The sequence below is a fragment of the Phyllobates terribilis genome, unplaced genomic scaffold (assembly GCF_046119375.1).
Source record: "Phyllobates terribilis strain yellow unplaced genomic scaffold, ASM4611937v1 Scaffold_25__1_contigs__length_18738178, whole genome shotgun sequence".
In the NCBI taxonomy this organism is placed as follows: domain Eukaryota; kingdom Metazoa; phylum Chordata; class Amphibia; order Anura; family Dendrobatidae; genus Phyllobates; species Phyllobates terribilis.
The window spans coordinates 4994197-5010322 of NW_027362785.1; the positions used below are offsets into that span (position 1 = coordinate 4994197).

Consider the following 16126-nt stretch of genomic DNA (forward strand, 5'->3'; position numbering starts at 1 on the left):
TATATTCTTGTACATAGGGGCAGTATTATAGTAGTTATATTCTTGTACATAGGGGGCAGTATTATAGTAGTTATATTCTTGTACATAGGGGCAGTATTATAGTAGTTATATTCTTGTACATAGGGGGCAGTATTATAGTAGTTATATTCTTGTATATAGGGGCAGTATTATAGTAGTTATATTCTTGTACATAGGAGCAGTATTATAGTAGTTATATTCTTGTACATAGGGGTAGTATTAAAGTAGTTATATTCTTGTACATAGGGGGCAGTATTATAGTAGTTATATTCTTGTATATAGGGGCAGTATTATAGTAGTTATATTCTTGTACATAGGGGGCAGTATTATAGTAGTTATATTCTTGTATATAGGGGCAGTATTATAGTAGTTATATTCTTGTACATAGGGGTAGTATTAATGTAGTTATATTCTTGTACATAGGAGCAGTAATATAGTAGTTATATTCTTGTACATAGGGGGCAGTATTATAGTAGTTATATTCTTGTACATAGGGGCAGTATTATAGTAGTTATATTCTTGTACATAGGGGGCAGTATTATAGTAGTTATATTCTTGTATATAGGGGCAGTATTATAGTAGTTATATTCTTGTACATAGGAGCAGTATTATAGTAGTTATATTCTTGTACATAGGAGCAGTATTATAGTAGTTATATTCTTGTACATAGGGGGCAGTATTATAGTAGTTATATTCTTGTACATAGGGGGCAGTATTATAGTAGTTATATTCTTGTACATAGGGGCAGTATTATAGTAGTTATATTCTTGTACATAGGGGGCAGTATTATAGTAGTTATATTCTTGTATATAGGGGCAGTATTATAGTAGTTATATTCTTGTACATAGGAGCAGTATTATAGTAGTTATATTCTTGTACATAGGAGCAGTATTATAGTAGTTATATTCTTGTACATAGGAGCAGTATTATAGTAGTTATATTCTTGTACATAGGAGCAGTATTATAGTAGTTATATTCTTGTACATAGGGGGCAGTATTATAGTAGTTATATTCTTGTACATAGGGGGCAGTATTATAGTAGTTATATTCTTGTACATAGGGGCAGTATTATAGTAGTTATATTCTTGTACATTGGGGGCAGTATTATAGTAGTTATATTCTTGTATATAGGGGCAGTATTATAGTAGTTATATTCTTGTACATAGGAGCAGTATTATAGCAGTTATATTCTTGTACATAGGGGCAGTATTATAGTAGTTATATTCTTGTATATAGGGGCAGTATTATAGTAGTTATATTCTTGTACATAGGGGCAGTATTATAGTAGTTGTATTCTTGTACATAGGGGCAGTATTATAGTAGTTATATTCTTGTACATAGGGGCAGTATTATAGTAGTTATATTCTTGTACATAGGGGGCAGTATTATAGTAGTTATATTCTTGTACATAGGGGGCAGTATTATAGTAGTTATATTCTTGTACATAGGGGCGGTATTATAGTAGTTATATTCTTGTACATAGGGGGCAGTATTATAGTAGTTATATTCTTGTATATAGGGGCAGTATTATAGTAGTTATATTCTTGTATATAGGGGCAGTATTATAGTAGTTATATTCTTGTACATAGGAGCAGTATTATAGCAGTTATATTCTTGTACATAGGGGGCAGTATTATAGTAGTTATATTCTTGTACATAGGAGCAGTATTATAGTAGTTATATTCTTGTACATAGGGGGCAGTATTATAGTAGTTATATTCTTGTACATAGGAGCAGTATTATAGTAGTTATATTCTTGTACATAGGGGCAGTATTATAATAGTTATATTCTTGTACATAGGAGCAGTATTATAGTAGTTATATTCCTGTACATAGGAGCAGTATTATAGTAGTTATATTCTTGTACATAGGAGCAGTATTATAGTAGTTATATTCTTGTACATAGGGCCAGTATTATACTAGTTATATTCTTGTACATAGGGGGCAGTATTTTAGTAGTTATATTCTTGTACATAGGAGCAGTATTATAGTAGTTATATTCTTGTACATAGGAGCAGTATTATAGTAGTTATATTCTTGTACATAGGGGGCAGTATTATAGTAGTTATATTCTTGTACATAGGAGCAGTATTATAGTAGTTATATTCTTGTACATAGGGGCAGTATTATAGCAGTTATATTCTTGTACATAGGGGGCAGTATTATAGTATTTATATTCTTGTATATACTGGCAGTATTATAGTAGTTATATTCTTGTACATAGGGGGCAGTATTATAGTAGTTATATTCTTGTACATAGGAGCAGTATTATAGTAGTTATATTCTTGTACATAGGGGCGGTATTATAATGTATATTGATGCAGTATTACAGTAGTTCTATTTGTGTTTTATGTTCCACTAAACTAAAGATTTACAGTTTTACAAACTATTTCCAGTGGGTTAATGTTTTTCTTCAGGGGCAGGTGCCGTATTTTCTATGAAATCTGTTTCTAATGTTCGCTGTATCTGGCTAAGCCAATGTTGTAAAGAAAGATTCATTGATTCTTGTCATGCTCCATTTTTCATCTTTCGGGGAGGGGGGTTCAGGCTCGGAATGATAGAAGGATTGTAATGTATCATACTTAAGAATGCAGACGGCAGAGAAGCTGCTCTGTTCTATAAGACTCGCTCCTTCCAAAACCAGATATCTTTATAAGGTAACACCCAGCGCCGTCGGTCGGCCTGAAATCATATCAATGCTCATACTTTATCACAATGACCCAGAAATATTTAACCCTTTCAACAACCTTAAAACCAAAGTTGTCACAGCTCCACCCCTTTTACCAAACATCACTGAACAAACTTTTAAAGAAGTTTTTTTACTCACCAATCAGAAAAAGGGCAATTTTTTTTTATCCCATTACTAAATTAAAAGGGCAAGTCCTTAGACAAGAGTAAATACAAAAACGATACATGGTAGCACCATAAAAAAAAAACTACTAATCTACTATTTAAAGTTTAAAAAAAGTGTAAAATGTTAAAAAAAAATTAGATTTTTTAACGTTAAGGTTAATTAGATACAATGAAAAAGCTAATAGTGCCCGAAACATTTCTTCATGATTTATCCTGCCTTTTTTATACAAACATTTCACTTTTTCGCTTTTTAAGATCTTAACTTTATAAATGTATGTTTATTCACAATTACAGCCGAATGCGAACAACTAATGCTTTTTTAATTTTCTTTTCTCATTTTATTTCTTTTTTAGAATTTATTTTTTCTTAAAAGCAAATTCTTTCTTGGATTCGTGCTTTTGAAAACTTTTTTTTCAGTAGGACCTAAAAGTACTTGGCGCATTAGAGACAACATCTGCAGGATTTACCTACGTCGGAAAAAAAAAAAAACACTTTACAGACTCTGAGTAACATTTGAAAAGAGAACAGGAAAAATCTTCCATATGGCAAATGTCAGCAGCTCATTATTCATCTCCTAACACAAAAGCAAAACAACTCTCGACATTCAGACAAGGTTGATTCCTCAGTGCGGCATGACACAGGGAAGAAAAATGTCAGCGTTCCAACAACTAGAAGGACGTCAAAACTTTTCAAGTAGCATTTCAATTTGTTTGAGCAAACTTTTTTATATTGTTATATTTTTCATATTTTTTTTTAAATTTTTCATTATTTTTCTATAATTATAGTATTTTTATTTTACGTTGCTACAATTTTTATTATTTTATTGTAGAATTTGCTAAATTTTCTTCGAGTTTAAAAAGGTAAAAATTTAGACAATTTTACTTTTATCATAGAATTTTCTAAATTTTCTTCGAGTTTAAAAAGGTAAAAATTTAGACAATTTTACTTTTATCATAGAATTTTCTAAATTTTCTTCGAGTTTAAAAAGGTAAAAATTTAGACAATTTTACTTTTATCATAGAATTTTCTAAATTTTCTTCGAGTTTAAAAAGGTAAAAATTTAGACAATTTTACTTTTATCATAGAATTTTCTAAATTTTCTTCGAGTTTAAAAAGGTAAAAATTTAGACAATTTTACTTTTATTATAGAATTTTCTACATTTTCTTCGAGTTTAAAAAGGTAAAAATTTAGACAATTTTACTTTTATCATAGAATTTTCTAAATTTTCTTCGAGTTTAAAAAGGTAAAAATTTAGACAATTTTACTTTTATTATAGAATTTTCTAAATTTTCTTCGAGTTTAAAAAGGTAAAAATTTAGACAATTTTACTTTTATTATAGAATTTTCTAAATTTTCTTCGAGTTTAAAAAGGTAAAAATTTAGACAATTTTACTTTTATCATAGAATTTTCTAAATTTTCTTCGAGTTTAAAAAGGTAAAAATTTAGACAATTTTACTTTTATCATAGAATTTTCTAAATTTTCTTCGAGTTTAAAAAGGTAAAAATTTAGACAATTTTACTTTTATCATAGAATTTTCTAAATTTTCTTCGAGTTTAAAAAGGTAAAAATTTAGACAATTTTACTTTTATCATAGAATTTTCTAAATTTTCTTCGAGTTTAAAAAGGTAAAAATTTAGACAATTTTACTTTTATTATAGAATTTTCTACATTTTCTTCGAGTTTAAAAAGGTAAAAATTTAGACAATTTTACTTTTATCATAGAATTTTCTAAATTTTCTTCGAGTTTAAAAAGGTAAAAATTTAGACAATTTTACTTTTATTATAGAATTTTCTAAATTTTCTTCGAGTTTAAAAAGGTAAAAATTTAGACAATTTTACTTTTATTATAGAATTTTCTAAATTTTCTTCGAGTTTAAAAAGGTAAAAATTTAGACAATTTTACTTTTATCATAGAATTTTCTAAATTTTCTTCGAGTTTAAAAAGGTAAAAATTTAGACAATTTTACTTTTATCATAGAATTTTCTAAATTTTCTTCGAGTTTAAAAAGGTAAAAATTTAGACAATTTTTATAATAGAATTTTCTAAATTTTCTTCGAACTTAAAAAGGTAAAAATTTAGACAATTTTACTTTTATCATAGAATTTTCTATTTTTTTTCGAGTTTAAAAACGTAAAAATTTAGACAATTTTTATAATAGAATTTTCTAAATTTTCTTTGAGTTAAAAAAGATAAAAATTTAGACAATTCTACTTTTATCATAGAATTTTCTAAAAGAACGTACGCTATCATTTTTGGCCTCGTAATTAACCCTAACTTTATACATTGAGACACATTTTAATAAAGCAAATTTAAAATAAAAAAAAAAAAAAATGTTGAAATTTGTAAATTGAAAAATTTTGTAAAAAATATCCTCTTACCTGTTCTATAGGAAGTAGTATTATCAGGAGCAGGGCGGTCCGCAAGCCACTCTTCCCGGTTACACGGAGGCTACCGCCATCTGAGCAGCCTCTAAATTCTCCCATGGTTGCAGAATAAAAAATTGCCAATATTCACGTCTGTCCTAATTATTTAATACCGACTCCACCTTGTATATAAAAAAAAATAATAAAAAAATCTTCTGTGCAGATGACACTTTTACAAGAATCCGGAATGTTCTCACCATACCAGGACAGCGTGAACACATTCCTGGAGCGGACACAAGTTTGAAAAAGTTTTTAGAACTCTGTGTGTGCGTGGAGAAGCCGCCCCCCCGTGCACTGGGAGCACAGTCTGAGCCTCCAGACACTCGTTCTCTCTGGTCTCCACACTTTTTTTTTTGTTATCCGCATATCCAATAGGAATCCAGATTTGGGATTTCCCGTAAGGGGGTTTATAAGTTCCTCAATGACGCAGCCGGAGGCCGGGCAGGAGCTAAAAATCATCAATATTATCCTATGACATCAAATGTATCCACATTCACTGTTCACGGGCTGAGAAGGAGGAAGGTCCACAGCAGCACAGAGTATTTCAGGAGAGGAGTGTGCTGAGCTTGTGGAAGGAGCAGGGTGCCCCCCCCCCCCCCCCCCAACAGCACAGAGTATTTCAGGTGCCGTCAGTACTAATATCTCCCGGTGACACTTTTGACGTTTCCAGATAGTTTCGACCTTGGATTGAAGCGCGCGGCGTCCATGCTGCGGACGTGAAATCTATCAGAGAGGTCATATTCTCCACTGATTTACTGTCACAGACATTTCTGAACAGGAAAAGTGCAGACAAAATATGACTCCGAGCCCAGGACGAGCGGCAAAACTTTCCACATAAATCACTGGTGGATACATTCCTGGTGGAGACGCCGCGGTCTGACCGGTAATGGTTATATAAGAGATGGCGGGAGGGGGTGTTAAGGATCCGGGTGGTTGAACCTCTGTGCTGCGGTGCAATGAGGGACCACAGGGGCGTAACTAGGTATCAACTCGGACCAACCAAGGCCGTACGGCGGCTCAATCGACTCCGTGACCAGGGAAGAACCGAGCAGAGGGACCAGGTGCTACTCTGGGGACCGACCTTGTATGAGAGCAGGTGACTCCCACAGGTCAGAAGATAGTGACTGACCGGTACAGCAGAGGGCACGGCAGGCAGGCTGACGGGTGATCTGGGCAGATGGACTGGCAGGCACAGCAGGTAACAGGCAGGAGCCTCCAGGTAGGCTGGCTGGTAGGCACGGCAGGTAACAGGCAGGAGCCTCCAGGTAGACTGGCTGGTAGGCACGGCAGGTAACAGGCAGGTCCTTCCAGGTAAGCAGGCGGACAGAGCCCATAGACAGACTGGCGGACTGGACTGTAGACAGACTGTCGGGCTAGAAAGTAGACAAGCAGGCGGATTGGACTAGTAGTCAGGCTGGCAGACTGGACTGTAGACAGACTGTCGGGCTGGTGAGTAGACAAGCAGGCGGACTGAACTAGTAGTCAGGCTGGCGGGCTGGATTTGTAGTCAGGCTGGTGGGTTGGACTTGTAGTCAGGCTGGCTTGCTGGACTTGTAGTCTGGCTGGTGGGCTGGACTTGTAGTCTGGCTGGTGGGCTGGACTTGTAGTCAGGCTAGCAGCGGGACCTGAGGGCTGAAGCAGAGTATCACACACAAAGCTACAACCTTGCACGAGCACCTCCATATTGGAGGAGGTGCCTTTTATAGAGGAAGTCCTCCGGCCATTGGCTGGGCACTTTTTAGGACGGCGCGCGCGGCCCCTTTAAGAGGGAGGGAGCACGCTCGCGCGCGCTCTAAGCACGGAGCCAGGGAAGCTGCGTGCATAGCAGCAGCTGCAGGGAGGCCAGAATACGCCGGAGCAGGACCGCGGCGGAAAGGGGGGCGGCGTCTCTGCCGGGCAGGAGGCAGAGACGCCGATGCTACAGGGGGATCAATACTACCCCAGAAAGTTCATTGTACAGATATCATAGATGATGGATGACGTCTAGAAATGGCCCCTATTACCATATTTTAGGGTGGTCACCGAGCGCTGGCCCAGGATTCGAGACGGCATTCTTATAGAGACATCTACAGGATTTCTGGACGTTCTCCCATCTTATGTTGCTTGATAGCTCAATAAATCTGTATAATCGGCCTCTGTCCTTACCTGTCCCCAAGATCTAGCTTTGTCCCATTTCCAGGGCCGAGCTCTGCTTCCTCATCCTCCGGGCTCGGCTCCCTCGGGTTACCAGCACACAGATCTGTTGTCATATTTCTAGGCCTTATTTAGGCCAGCTCAAGACTCAGCATCCCGCCTGAGTATTCAGGTACTTGGCATCCTTGCTGCTACTACATAACTGGGCTCTGCTACATTTGTCCTCCTGACTGGAGCTGCTCTGCTTTACAGTTGCGCTCTGCTGCATTTACTCCAGAGTTCATCACCAAAAAGCCTAGTTCTTCATACTTGTCTCTGCTGATCCAAGGTGCCTGTCTGCACACTCACCTCTGCCATTCTAAATCTGAGCTGATATTCTTCATAGTCAACTCTATCATTCCACATACAATTGCCTCCCTTGCATTCTCAGCTCTGCTGTTCTAGGTCCTAGGTGTCACTCTGCATATCCAGCTCTGCTGTTCCTCTCTGCACCAACGTAAGGTCCATCTTATACTTCCAGACCTACGACTTAGAGAGTCTGCATCCCCAGATAACCCATAACAGATCTACAGCTATGTGGGGTGTGATAATTACTAGCGGAGCGATATTACACAAGCAAAGGGGTATTCCACAACGTACCAGAGGGGGCGAGCTTTCCATAGGCCCCTCAGGGGTGTAAACCTAGAAGGTTCTCCATTTCTAATGAACTCTTCAGACCCTCCCACCTAAGTATACGCATCTGACTAGTACTACGTAGTTCAGTAATTATTAATTTTAGCGGGATGGGGACATTATTTTTCATTTTTATCCTCCTAAAAACACAGAAATGAGGCGCTTAGTCGGCGACGCTCGTGACATACGACTCGATACTGAGCTGCACAGAAGATGTATGAGAGGTGGATCCTATAAGACCTTCCATAAATCCATTTTATGAGAACCTTCAGCAGAAAACGAGTAGAAATTATGACGGTCTTAAGGTGATCATCCGGTGAACGTCAAAATGAGGGAAGGAGTGCCGGGGAGGCGAAGAGAGTCTGTAATATATATCATAATGTGTAAGAAACCACAAAAATGCGGCTTGCCGAGGAACATATGAACTATAGAATGGTATGTGGGAAATGGTTCATCGGGTTCTTCATTAGAGTGCAAACATTTTTGGACCATTGTAAGCTCAACTCTGTCCTTACTGATGTCACCTCTGCCACAAGACCACACACCATAAACATTTGTTGACCAAGACTGAGATACAAAGAAGAAGCCAGGTCTTACAGGGTCTTGGTCCCAGATTAGACCAAGGTATAAACCTTTGCACGAAGTAAATGAAGGGCCAATGAGGTCAGCTGGACCTTGACCAAGACAGAAACCACCCTACGAGCCGAAGAGAAGGGGATGCTTAAAGACCAACGATATGGGAGAGGTGGCACTTCTAGAGTTGGAAAAGCTCCATTCCTGAGAAAGCCCACGGGCTCCTCTACAACAGGACACGGGCCAAGGAGCAGCAAGGTTTTGAAGAAATCAAAAACCCTAATTGTAAGACTTTGGGCAAAAAACCATAGCCCCATTATACAAAACATCAACTAACGCCCATGTGTTTTTGGACAAATTTCATATTTGACTTCACCCACCAAAATGCCTTCTTAACTCAAGGGAGAGCTCAACCCTACAATGTCTAGACAATATCATGTTCATCGATCGTGATTGACCAAATTTAGTTCCACTCTATGTGAAGAAGACTTTTAACGCTTGGTTGACTGAGTTGCTCATGAAGGATAAAATCTTGGATGACACTGATGGGTCTCCATGCTCCTGTGAAGTTCCGGTGGTGGCACTCACATCCAGAAGACATGAAGGATAAAATCTTGGATGACACTGATGGGTCTCCATGCTCTTGTGAAGTTCCGGTGGTGGCACTCACATCCAGAAGACATGAAGGATAAAATCTTGGATGACACTGATGAGTCTCCATGCTCGTGTGAAGTTCCGGTGGTGGCACTCACATCCAGAAGACATGAAGGATAAAATCTTGGATGACACTGATGGGTCTCCGTGCTCTTGTGAAGTTCCGGTGGTGGCACTTAGACCCAGAAGACATGAAGGACAAATTCTTGGATGACACTGATGGGTCTCCATGCTCTTGTGAAGTTCCGGTGGTGGCACTTAGACCCAGAAGACATGAAGGACAAATTCTTGGATGACACTGATGGGTCTCCGTGCTCTTGTGAAGTTTCGGTGGTGGCACTTAGACCCAGAAGACATGAAGGACAAATTCTTGGATGACACTGATGGGTTTCCATGCTCGTGTGAAGTTGGTGTCTACTCAGAGGTATCTCCAGATTTTCTGATAAATGATTGGATCTAACACTGGATTTTAGATCTCCTTGTACTGTAAAAATAATATCCAGTAGCCTGATTATAATCTTATAATCTTATTATTTACCGACCGCCGACCTCTCCTTCCGTGTTACTCACGTTCTACAACTTTAATAGAAGAAGAGAAACAGAAAATACCGAGGCCGACAGCGGGATTACAGGACGGCGTGAAGAGCAGACGGCACGAGAACGTCCTTTATCCTGTCCTGTAATCAAATGTCGCCTCAGTGTAAATATTTATCATAAGGAACTTGTTCTTCACATCTTCAACCACAGTGTGACATCAGCGGAGCGGAGGACAGGGGGATTATACGTGATAACACTCAGCGAGCGAGAGAAACACCCAGAGGAACAACACGATAATGTACTGTACAGCAAGGAGTGTATGTGTGCGTCACACAACGCAACAGCCGACAACAAGACCATAAATACTATAATACTGCCCCTATGTACAAGAATATAACTACTATAATACTGCTCCCTATGTACAAGAATATAACTACTATAATACTGCCCCCTATGTACAAGAATATAACTACTATAATACTGCCCCCTATGTACAAGAATATAACTACTATAATACTGCCCCCTATGTACAAGAATATAACTACTATAATACTGCCCCCTATGTACAAGAATATAACTACTATAATACTGCCCCCTATGTACAAGAATATAACTACTATAATACTGCCCCCTATGTACAAGAATATAACTACTATAATACTGCCCCCTATGTACAAGAATATAACTACTATAATACTTTTCCTATGTACAAGAATATAACTACTATAATACTGCCCCTATGTACAAGAATATAACTACTATAATACTGCCCCCTATGTACAAGAATATAACTACTATAATACTGTCCCCTATGTACAAGAATATAACTACTATAATACTGCCCCCTATGTACAAGAATATAACTACTATAATACTGCCCCCTATGTACAAGAATATAACTACTATAATACTGCCCCCTATATACAAGAATATAACTACTATAATACTGCCCCCTATGTACAAGAATATAACTACTATAATACTGCCCCTATGTACAAGAATATAACTACTATAATACTGCTCCTATGTACAAGAATATAACTACTATAATACTGCCCCCTATATACAAGAATATAACTACTATAATACTGCTCCTATGTACAAGAATATAACTACTATAATACTGCTCCTATGTACAAGAATATAACTACTATAATACTGCTCCCTATGTACAAGAATATAACTACTATAATACTGCCCCCTATGTACAAGAATATAACTACTATAATACTGCCTCCTATGTACAAGAATATAACTACTATAATACTGCCCCTATGTACTAGTATATAACTACAATAATACTGCTCCTATGTACAAGAATATAACTACTATAATACTGCTCCTATGTACAAGAATATAACTACTATAATACTGCCCCTATGTACAAGAATATAACTACTATAATACTGACCCTATGTACAAGAATATAACTACTATAATACTGCCCCTATGTACAAGAATATAACTACTATAATACTGACCCCTATGTACAAGAATATAACTACTATAATACTGCCCCCTATGTACAAGAATATAACTACTATAATACTGTCCCCTATGTACAAGAATATAACTACTATAATACTGCCCCCTATATACAAGAATATAACTACTATAATACTGCTCCTATGTACAAGATTATAACTACTATAATACTGCTCCTATGTACAAGAATATAACTACTATAATACTGCCCCTATGTACAGGAATATATATACTATAATACTGCCCCTATGTACAGGAATATATATACTATAATACTGCCCCTATGTACAAGAATATAACTACTATAATACTGCTCCTATGTACAAGAATATAACTACTATAATACTGCCCCTATGTACAGGAATATATATACTATAATACTGCCCCCTATGTACAAGAATATAACTGCTATAATACTGCCAGCTGTGTACAAGAATATAACTACTATAATACTGCTCCTATGTACAAGAATATAACTACTATAATACTGCCCCTATGTACAGGAATATATATACTATAATACTGCCCCTATGTACAGGAATATATATACTATAATACTGCCCCTATGTACAAGAATATAACTACTATAATACTGCCCCTATGTACAAGAATATAACTACTATAATACTGCCCCTATGTACAGGAATATATATATTATAATACTGCCCCCTATGTACAAGAATATAACTACTATAATACTGCCAGCTGTGTACAAGAATATAACTACTATAATACTGCTCCTATGTACAAGAATATAACTACTATAATACTGCTCCTATGTACAAGAATATAACTACTATAATACTGCCCCTATATACAAGAATATAACTACTATAATACTACTCCTATGTACAAGAATATAACTACTATAATACTGCTCCCTATGTACAAGAATATAACTACTATAATACTGCCCCTATGTACAAGAATATAACTACTATAATACTGCTCCTATGTACAAGAATATAACTACTATAATACTGCCCCATATGTACAAGAATATAACTGCTATAATACTGCTCCTATGTACAAGAATATAACTACTATAATACTGCCCCCTATGTACAAGAATATAACTACTATAATACTGCCCCTATGTACAAGAATATAACTGCTATAATACTGCTCCTATGTACAAGAATATAACTACTATAATACTGCCCCTATGTACAAGAATATAACTACTATAATACTGCTCCTATGTACAAGAATATAACTACTATAATACTGCCCCCTATGTACAAGAATATAACTACTATAATACTGCTCCTATATACAAGAATATAACTACTATAATACTGCTCCTATGTACAAGAATATAACTACTATAATACTGCTCCTATATACAAGAATATAACTACTATCATACTGCCCCTATGTACAAGAATATAACTACTATAATACTGCTCCCTATGTACAAGAATATAACTACTATAATATTGCTCCTATATACAAGAATATAACTACTATAATACTGCTCCTATGTACAAGAATATAACTACTATAATACTGCTCCCTATGTACAAGAATATAACTACTATAATACTGCCCCTATGTACAAGAGTATAACTACTATAATACTGCTCCTATGTACAAGAATATAACTACTATAATACTGCTCCTATGTACAAGAATATAACTACTATAATACTGCTCCTATCTACAAGAATTTAATTACTATAATACTGCTCCTATGTACAAGAATATAACTACTATAATACTGCTCCTATGTACAAGAATATAACTACTATAATACTGCCCCTATGTACAGGAATATAACTACTATAATACTGCTCCTATGTACAAGAATATAACTACTATAATACTGCCCCTATGTACAGGAATATATATACTATAATACTGCCCCCTATGTACAAGAATATAACTACTATAATACTGCCAGCTGTGTACAAGAATATAACTACTATAATACTGCTCCTATGTACAAGAATATAACTACTATAATACTGCCCCTATGTACAGGAATATATATACTATAATACTGCCCCTATGTACAGGAATATATATACTATAATACTGCCCCTATGTACAAGAATATAACTACTATAATACTGCCCCTATGTACAAGAATATAACTACTATAATACTGCCCCTATGTACAGGAATATATATATTATAATACTGCCCCCTATGTACAAGAATATAACTACTATAATACTGCCAGCTGTGTACAAGAATATAACTACTATAATACTGCTCCTATGTACAAGAATATAACTACTATAATACTGCTCCTATGTACAAGAATATAACTACTATAATACTGCCCCTATATACAAGAATATAACTACTATAATACTACTCCTATGTACAAGAATATAACTACTATAATACTGCCCCCTATGTACAAGAATATAACTACTATAATACTGCCCCCTATGTACAAGAATATAACTACTATAATACTGCTCCCTATGTACAAGAATATAACTACTATAATACTGCCCCCTATGTACAAGAATATAACTACTATAATACTGCCCCCTATGTACAAGAATATAACTACTATAATACTGCTCCCTATGTACAAGAATATAACTACTATAATACTGCCCCTATGTACAAGAATATAACTACTATAATACTGCTCCTATGTACAAGAATATAACTACTATAATACTGCCCCCTATGTACAAGAATATAACTACTATAATACTGCCCCATATGTACAAGAATATAACTGCTATAATACTGCTCCTATGTACAAGAATATAACTACTATAATACTGCCCCCTATGTACAAGAATATAACTACTATAATACTGCCCCTATGTACAAGAATATAACTGCTATAATACTGCTCCTATGTACAAGAATATAACTACTATAATACTGCCCCTATGTACAAGAATATAACTACTATAATACTGCTCCTATGTACAAGAATATAACTACTATAATACTGCCCCCTATGTACAAGAATATAACTACTATAATACTGCCCCTATGTACAAGAATATAACTACTATAATACTGCTCCCTATGTACAAGAATATAACTACTATAATATTGCTCCTATATACAAGAATATAACTACTATAATACTGCTCCTATGTACAAGAATATAACTACTATAATACTGCTCCCTATGTACAAGAATATAACTACTATAATACTGCCCCTATGTACAAGAATATAACTACTATAATACTGCTCCTATGTACAAGAATATAACTACTATAATACTGCTCCTATGTACAAGAATATAACTACTATAATACTGCTCCTATGTACAAGAATATAACTACTATAATACTGCCCCTATGTACAGGAATATAACTACTATAATACTGCCCCCTATGTACAAGAATATAACTACTATAATACTGCCCCTATGTACAAGAATATAACTACTATAATACTGCCCCCTATGTACAAGAATATAACTACTATAATACTGCTCCTATGTACAAGAATATAACTACTATAATACTGCTCCTATGTACAAGAATATAACTACTATAATACTGCCCCCTATGTACAAGAATATAACTACTATAATACTGCCCCCTATGTACAAGAATATAACTACTATAATACTGCTCCCTATGTACAAGAATATAACTACTATAATATTACTCCTATATACAAGAATATAACTACTATAATACTGCTCCTATGTACAAGAATATAACTACTATAATACTGTCCCCTATGTACAAGAATATAACTACTATAATACTGCTCCTATGTACAAGAATATAACTACTATAATACTGTCCCCTATGTACAAGAATATAACTACTATAATACTGCTCCTATGTACAAGAATATAACTACTATAATACTGCTCCTATGTACAAGAATATAACTACTATAATACTGCTCCTATGTACAAGAATATAACTACTATAATACTGCCCCCTATGTACAGGAATATAACTACTATAATACTGCTCCTATGTACAAGAATATAACTACTATAATACTGCCCCTATGTACAAGAATATATCTACTATAATACTGCTCCTATGTACAAGAATATATCTACTATAATACTGCTCCTATGTACAAGAATATATCTACTATAATACTGTCCCCTATGTACAAGAATATAACTACTATAATACTGCCCCTATGTACAAGAATATATCTACTATAATACTGCTCCTATGTACAAGAATATAACTACTATAATACTGCCCCTATGTACAAGAATATATCTACTATAATACTGCTCCTATGTACAAGAATATATCTACTATAATACTGTCCCCTATGTACAAGAATATAACTACTATAATACTGCCCCTATGTACAAGAATATATCTACTATAATACTGCTCCTATGTACAAGAATATAACTACTATAATACTGCCCCTATGTACAAGAATATATCTACTATAATACTGCTCCTATGTACAAGAATATAACTACTATAATACTGCCCCTATGTACAAGAATATATCTACTATAATACTGCTCCTATGTACAAGAATATATCTACTATAATACTGTCCCCTATGTACAAGAATATAACTACTATAATACTTTTCCTATGTACAAGAATATAACTACTATAATACTGCCCCTATGTACAAGAATATAACTACTATAATACTGCCCCCTATGTACAAGAATATAACTACTATAATACTGCCCCCTATGTACAAGAATATAACTACTATAATACTGCCCCTATGTACAAGAATATAACTACTATAATACTGCTCCCTATGTACAAGAATATAACTACTATAATATTGCTCCTATATACAAGAATATAACTACTATAATACTGCTCCTATGTAC

At 35.2% G+C, this 16126-nt stretch overlaps 1 protein-coding gene across 1 annotated transcript in view; it reads right to left on the reverse strand.

Annotated features, from left to right (window-relative positions):
• The window catches only part of GLP2R (glucagon like peptide 2 receptor), a 506477-nt gene extending 500833 nt beyond the window's left edge, over positions 1-5644 (reverse strand). The window contains exon 1 of the mRNA XM_073660266.1: positions 5254-5644. Within this exon, the coding sequence (XP_073516367.1) occupies positions 5254-5358 (105 nt within the window). The 5' untranslated portion in view covers positions 5359-5644. The remainder of the gene's footprint in view (positions 1-5253) is intronic.
• Positions 5645-16126: the final 10482 nt, after the last annotated feature.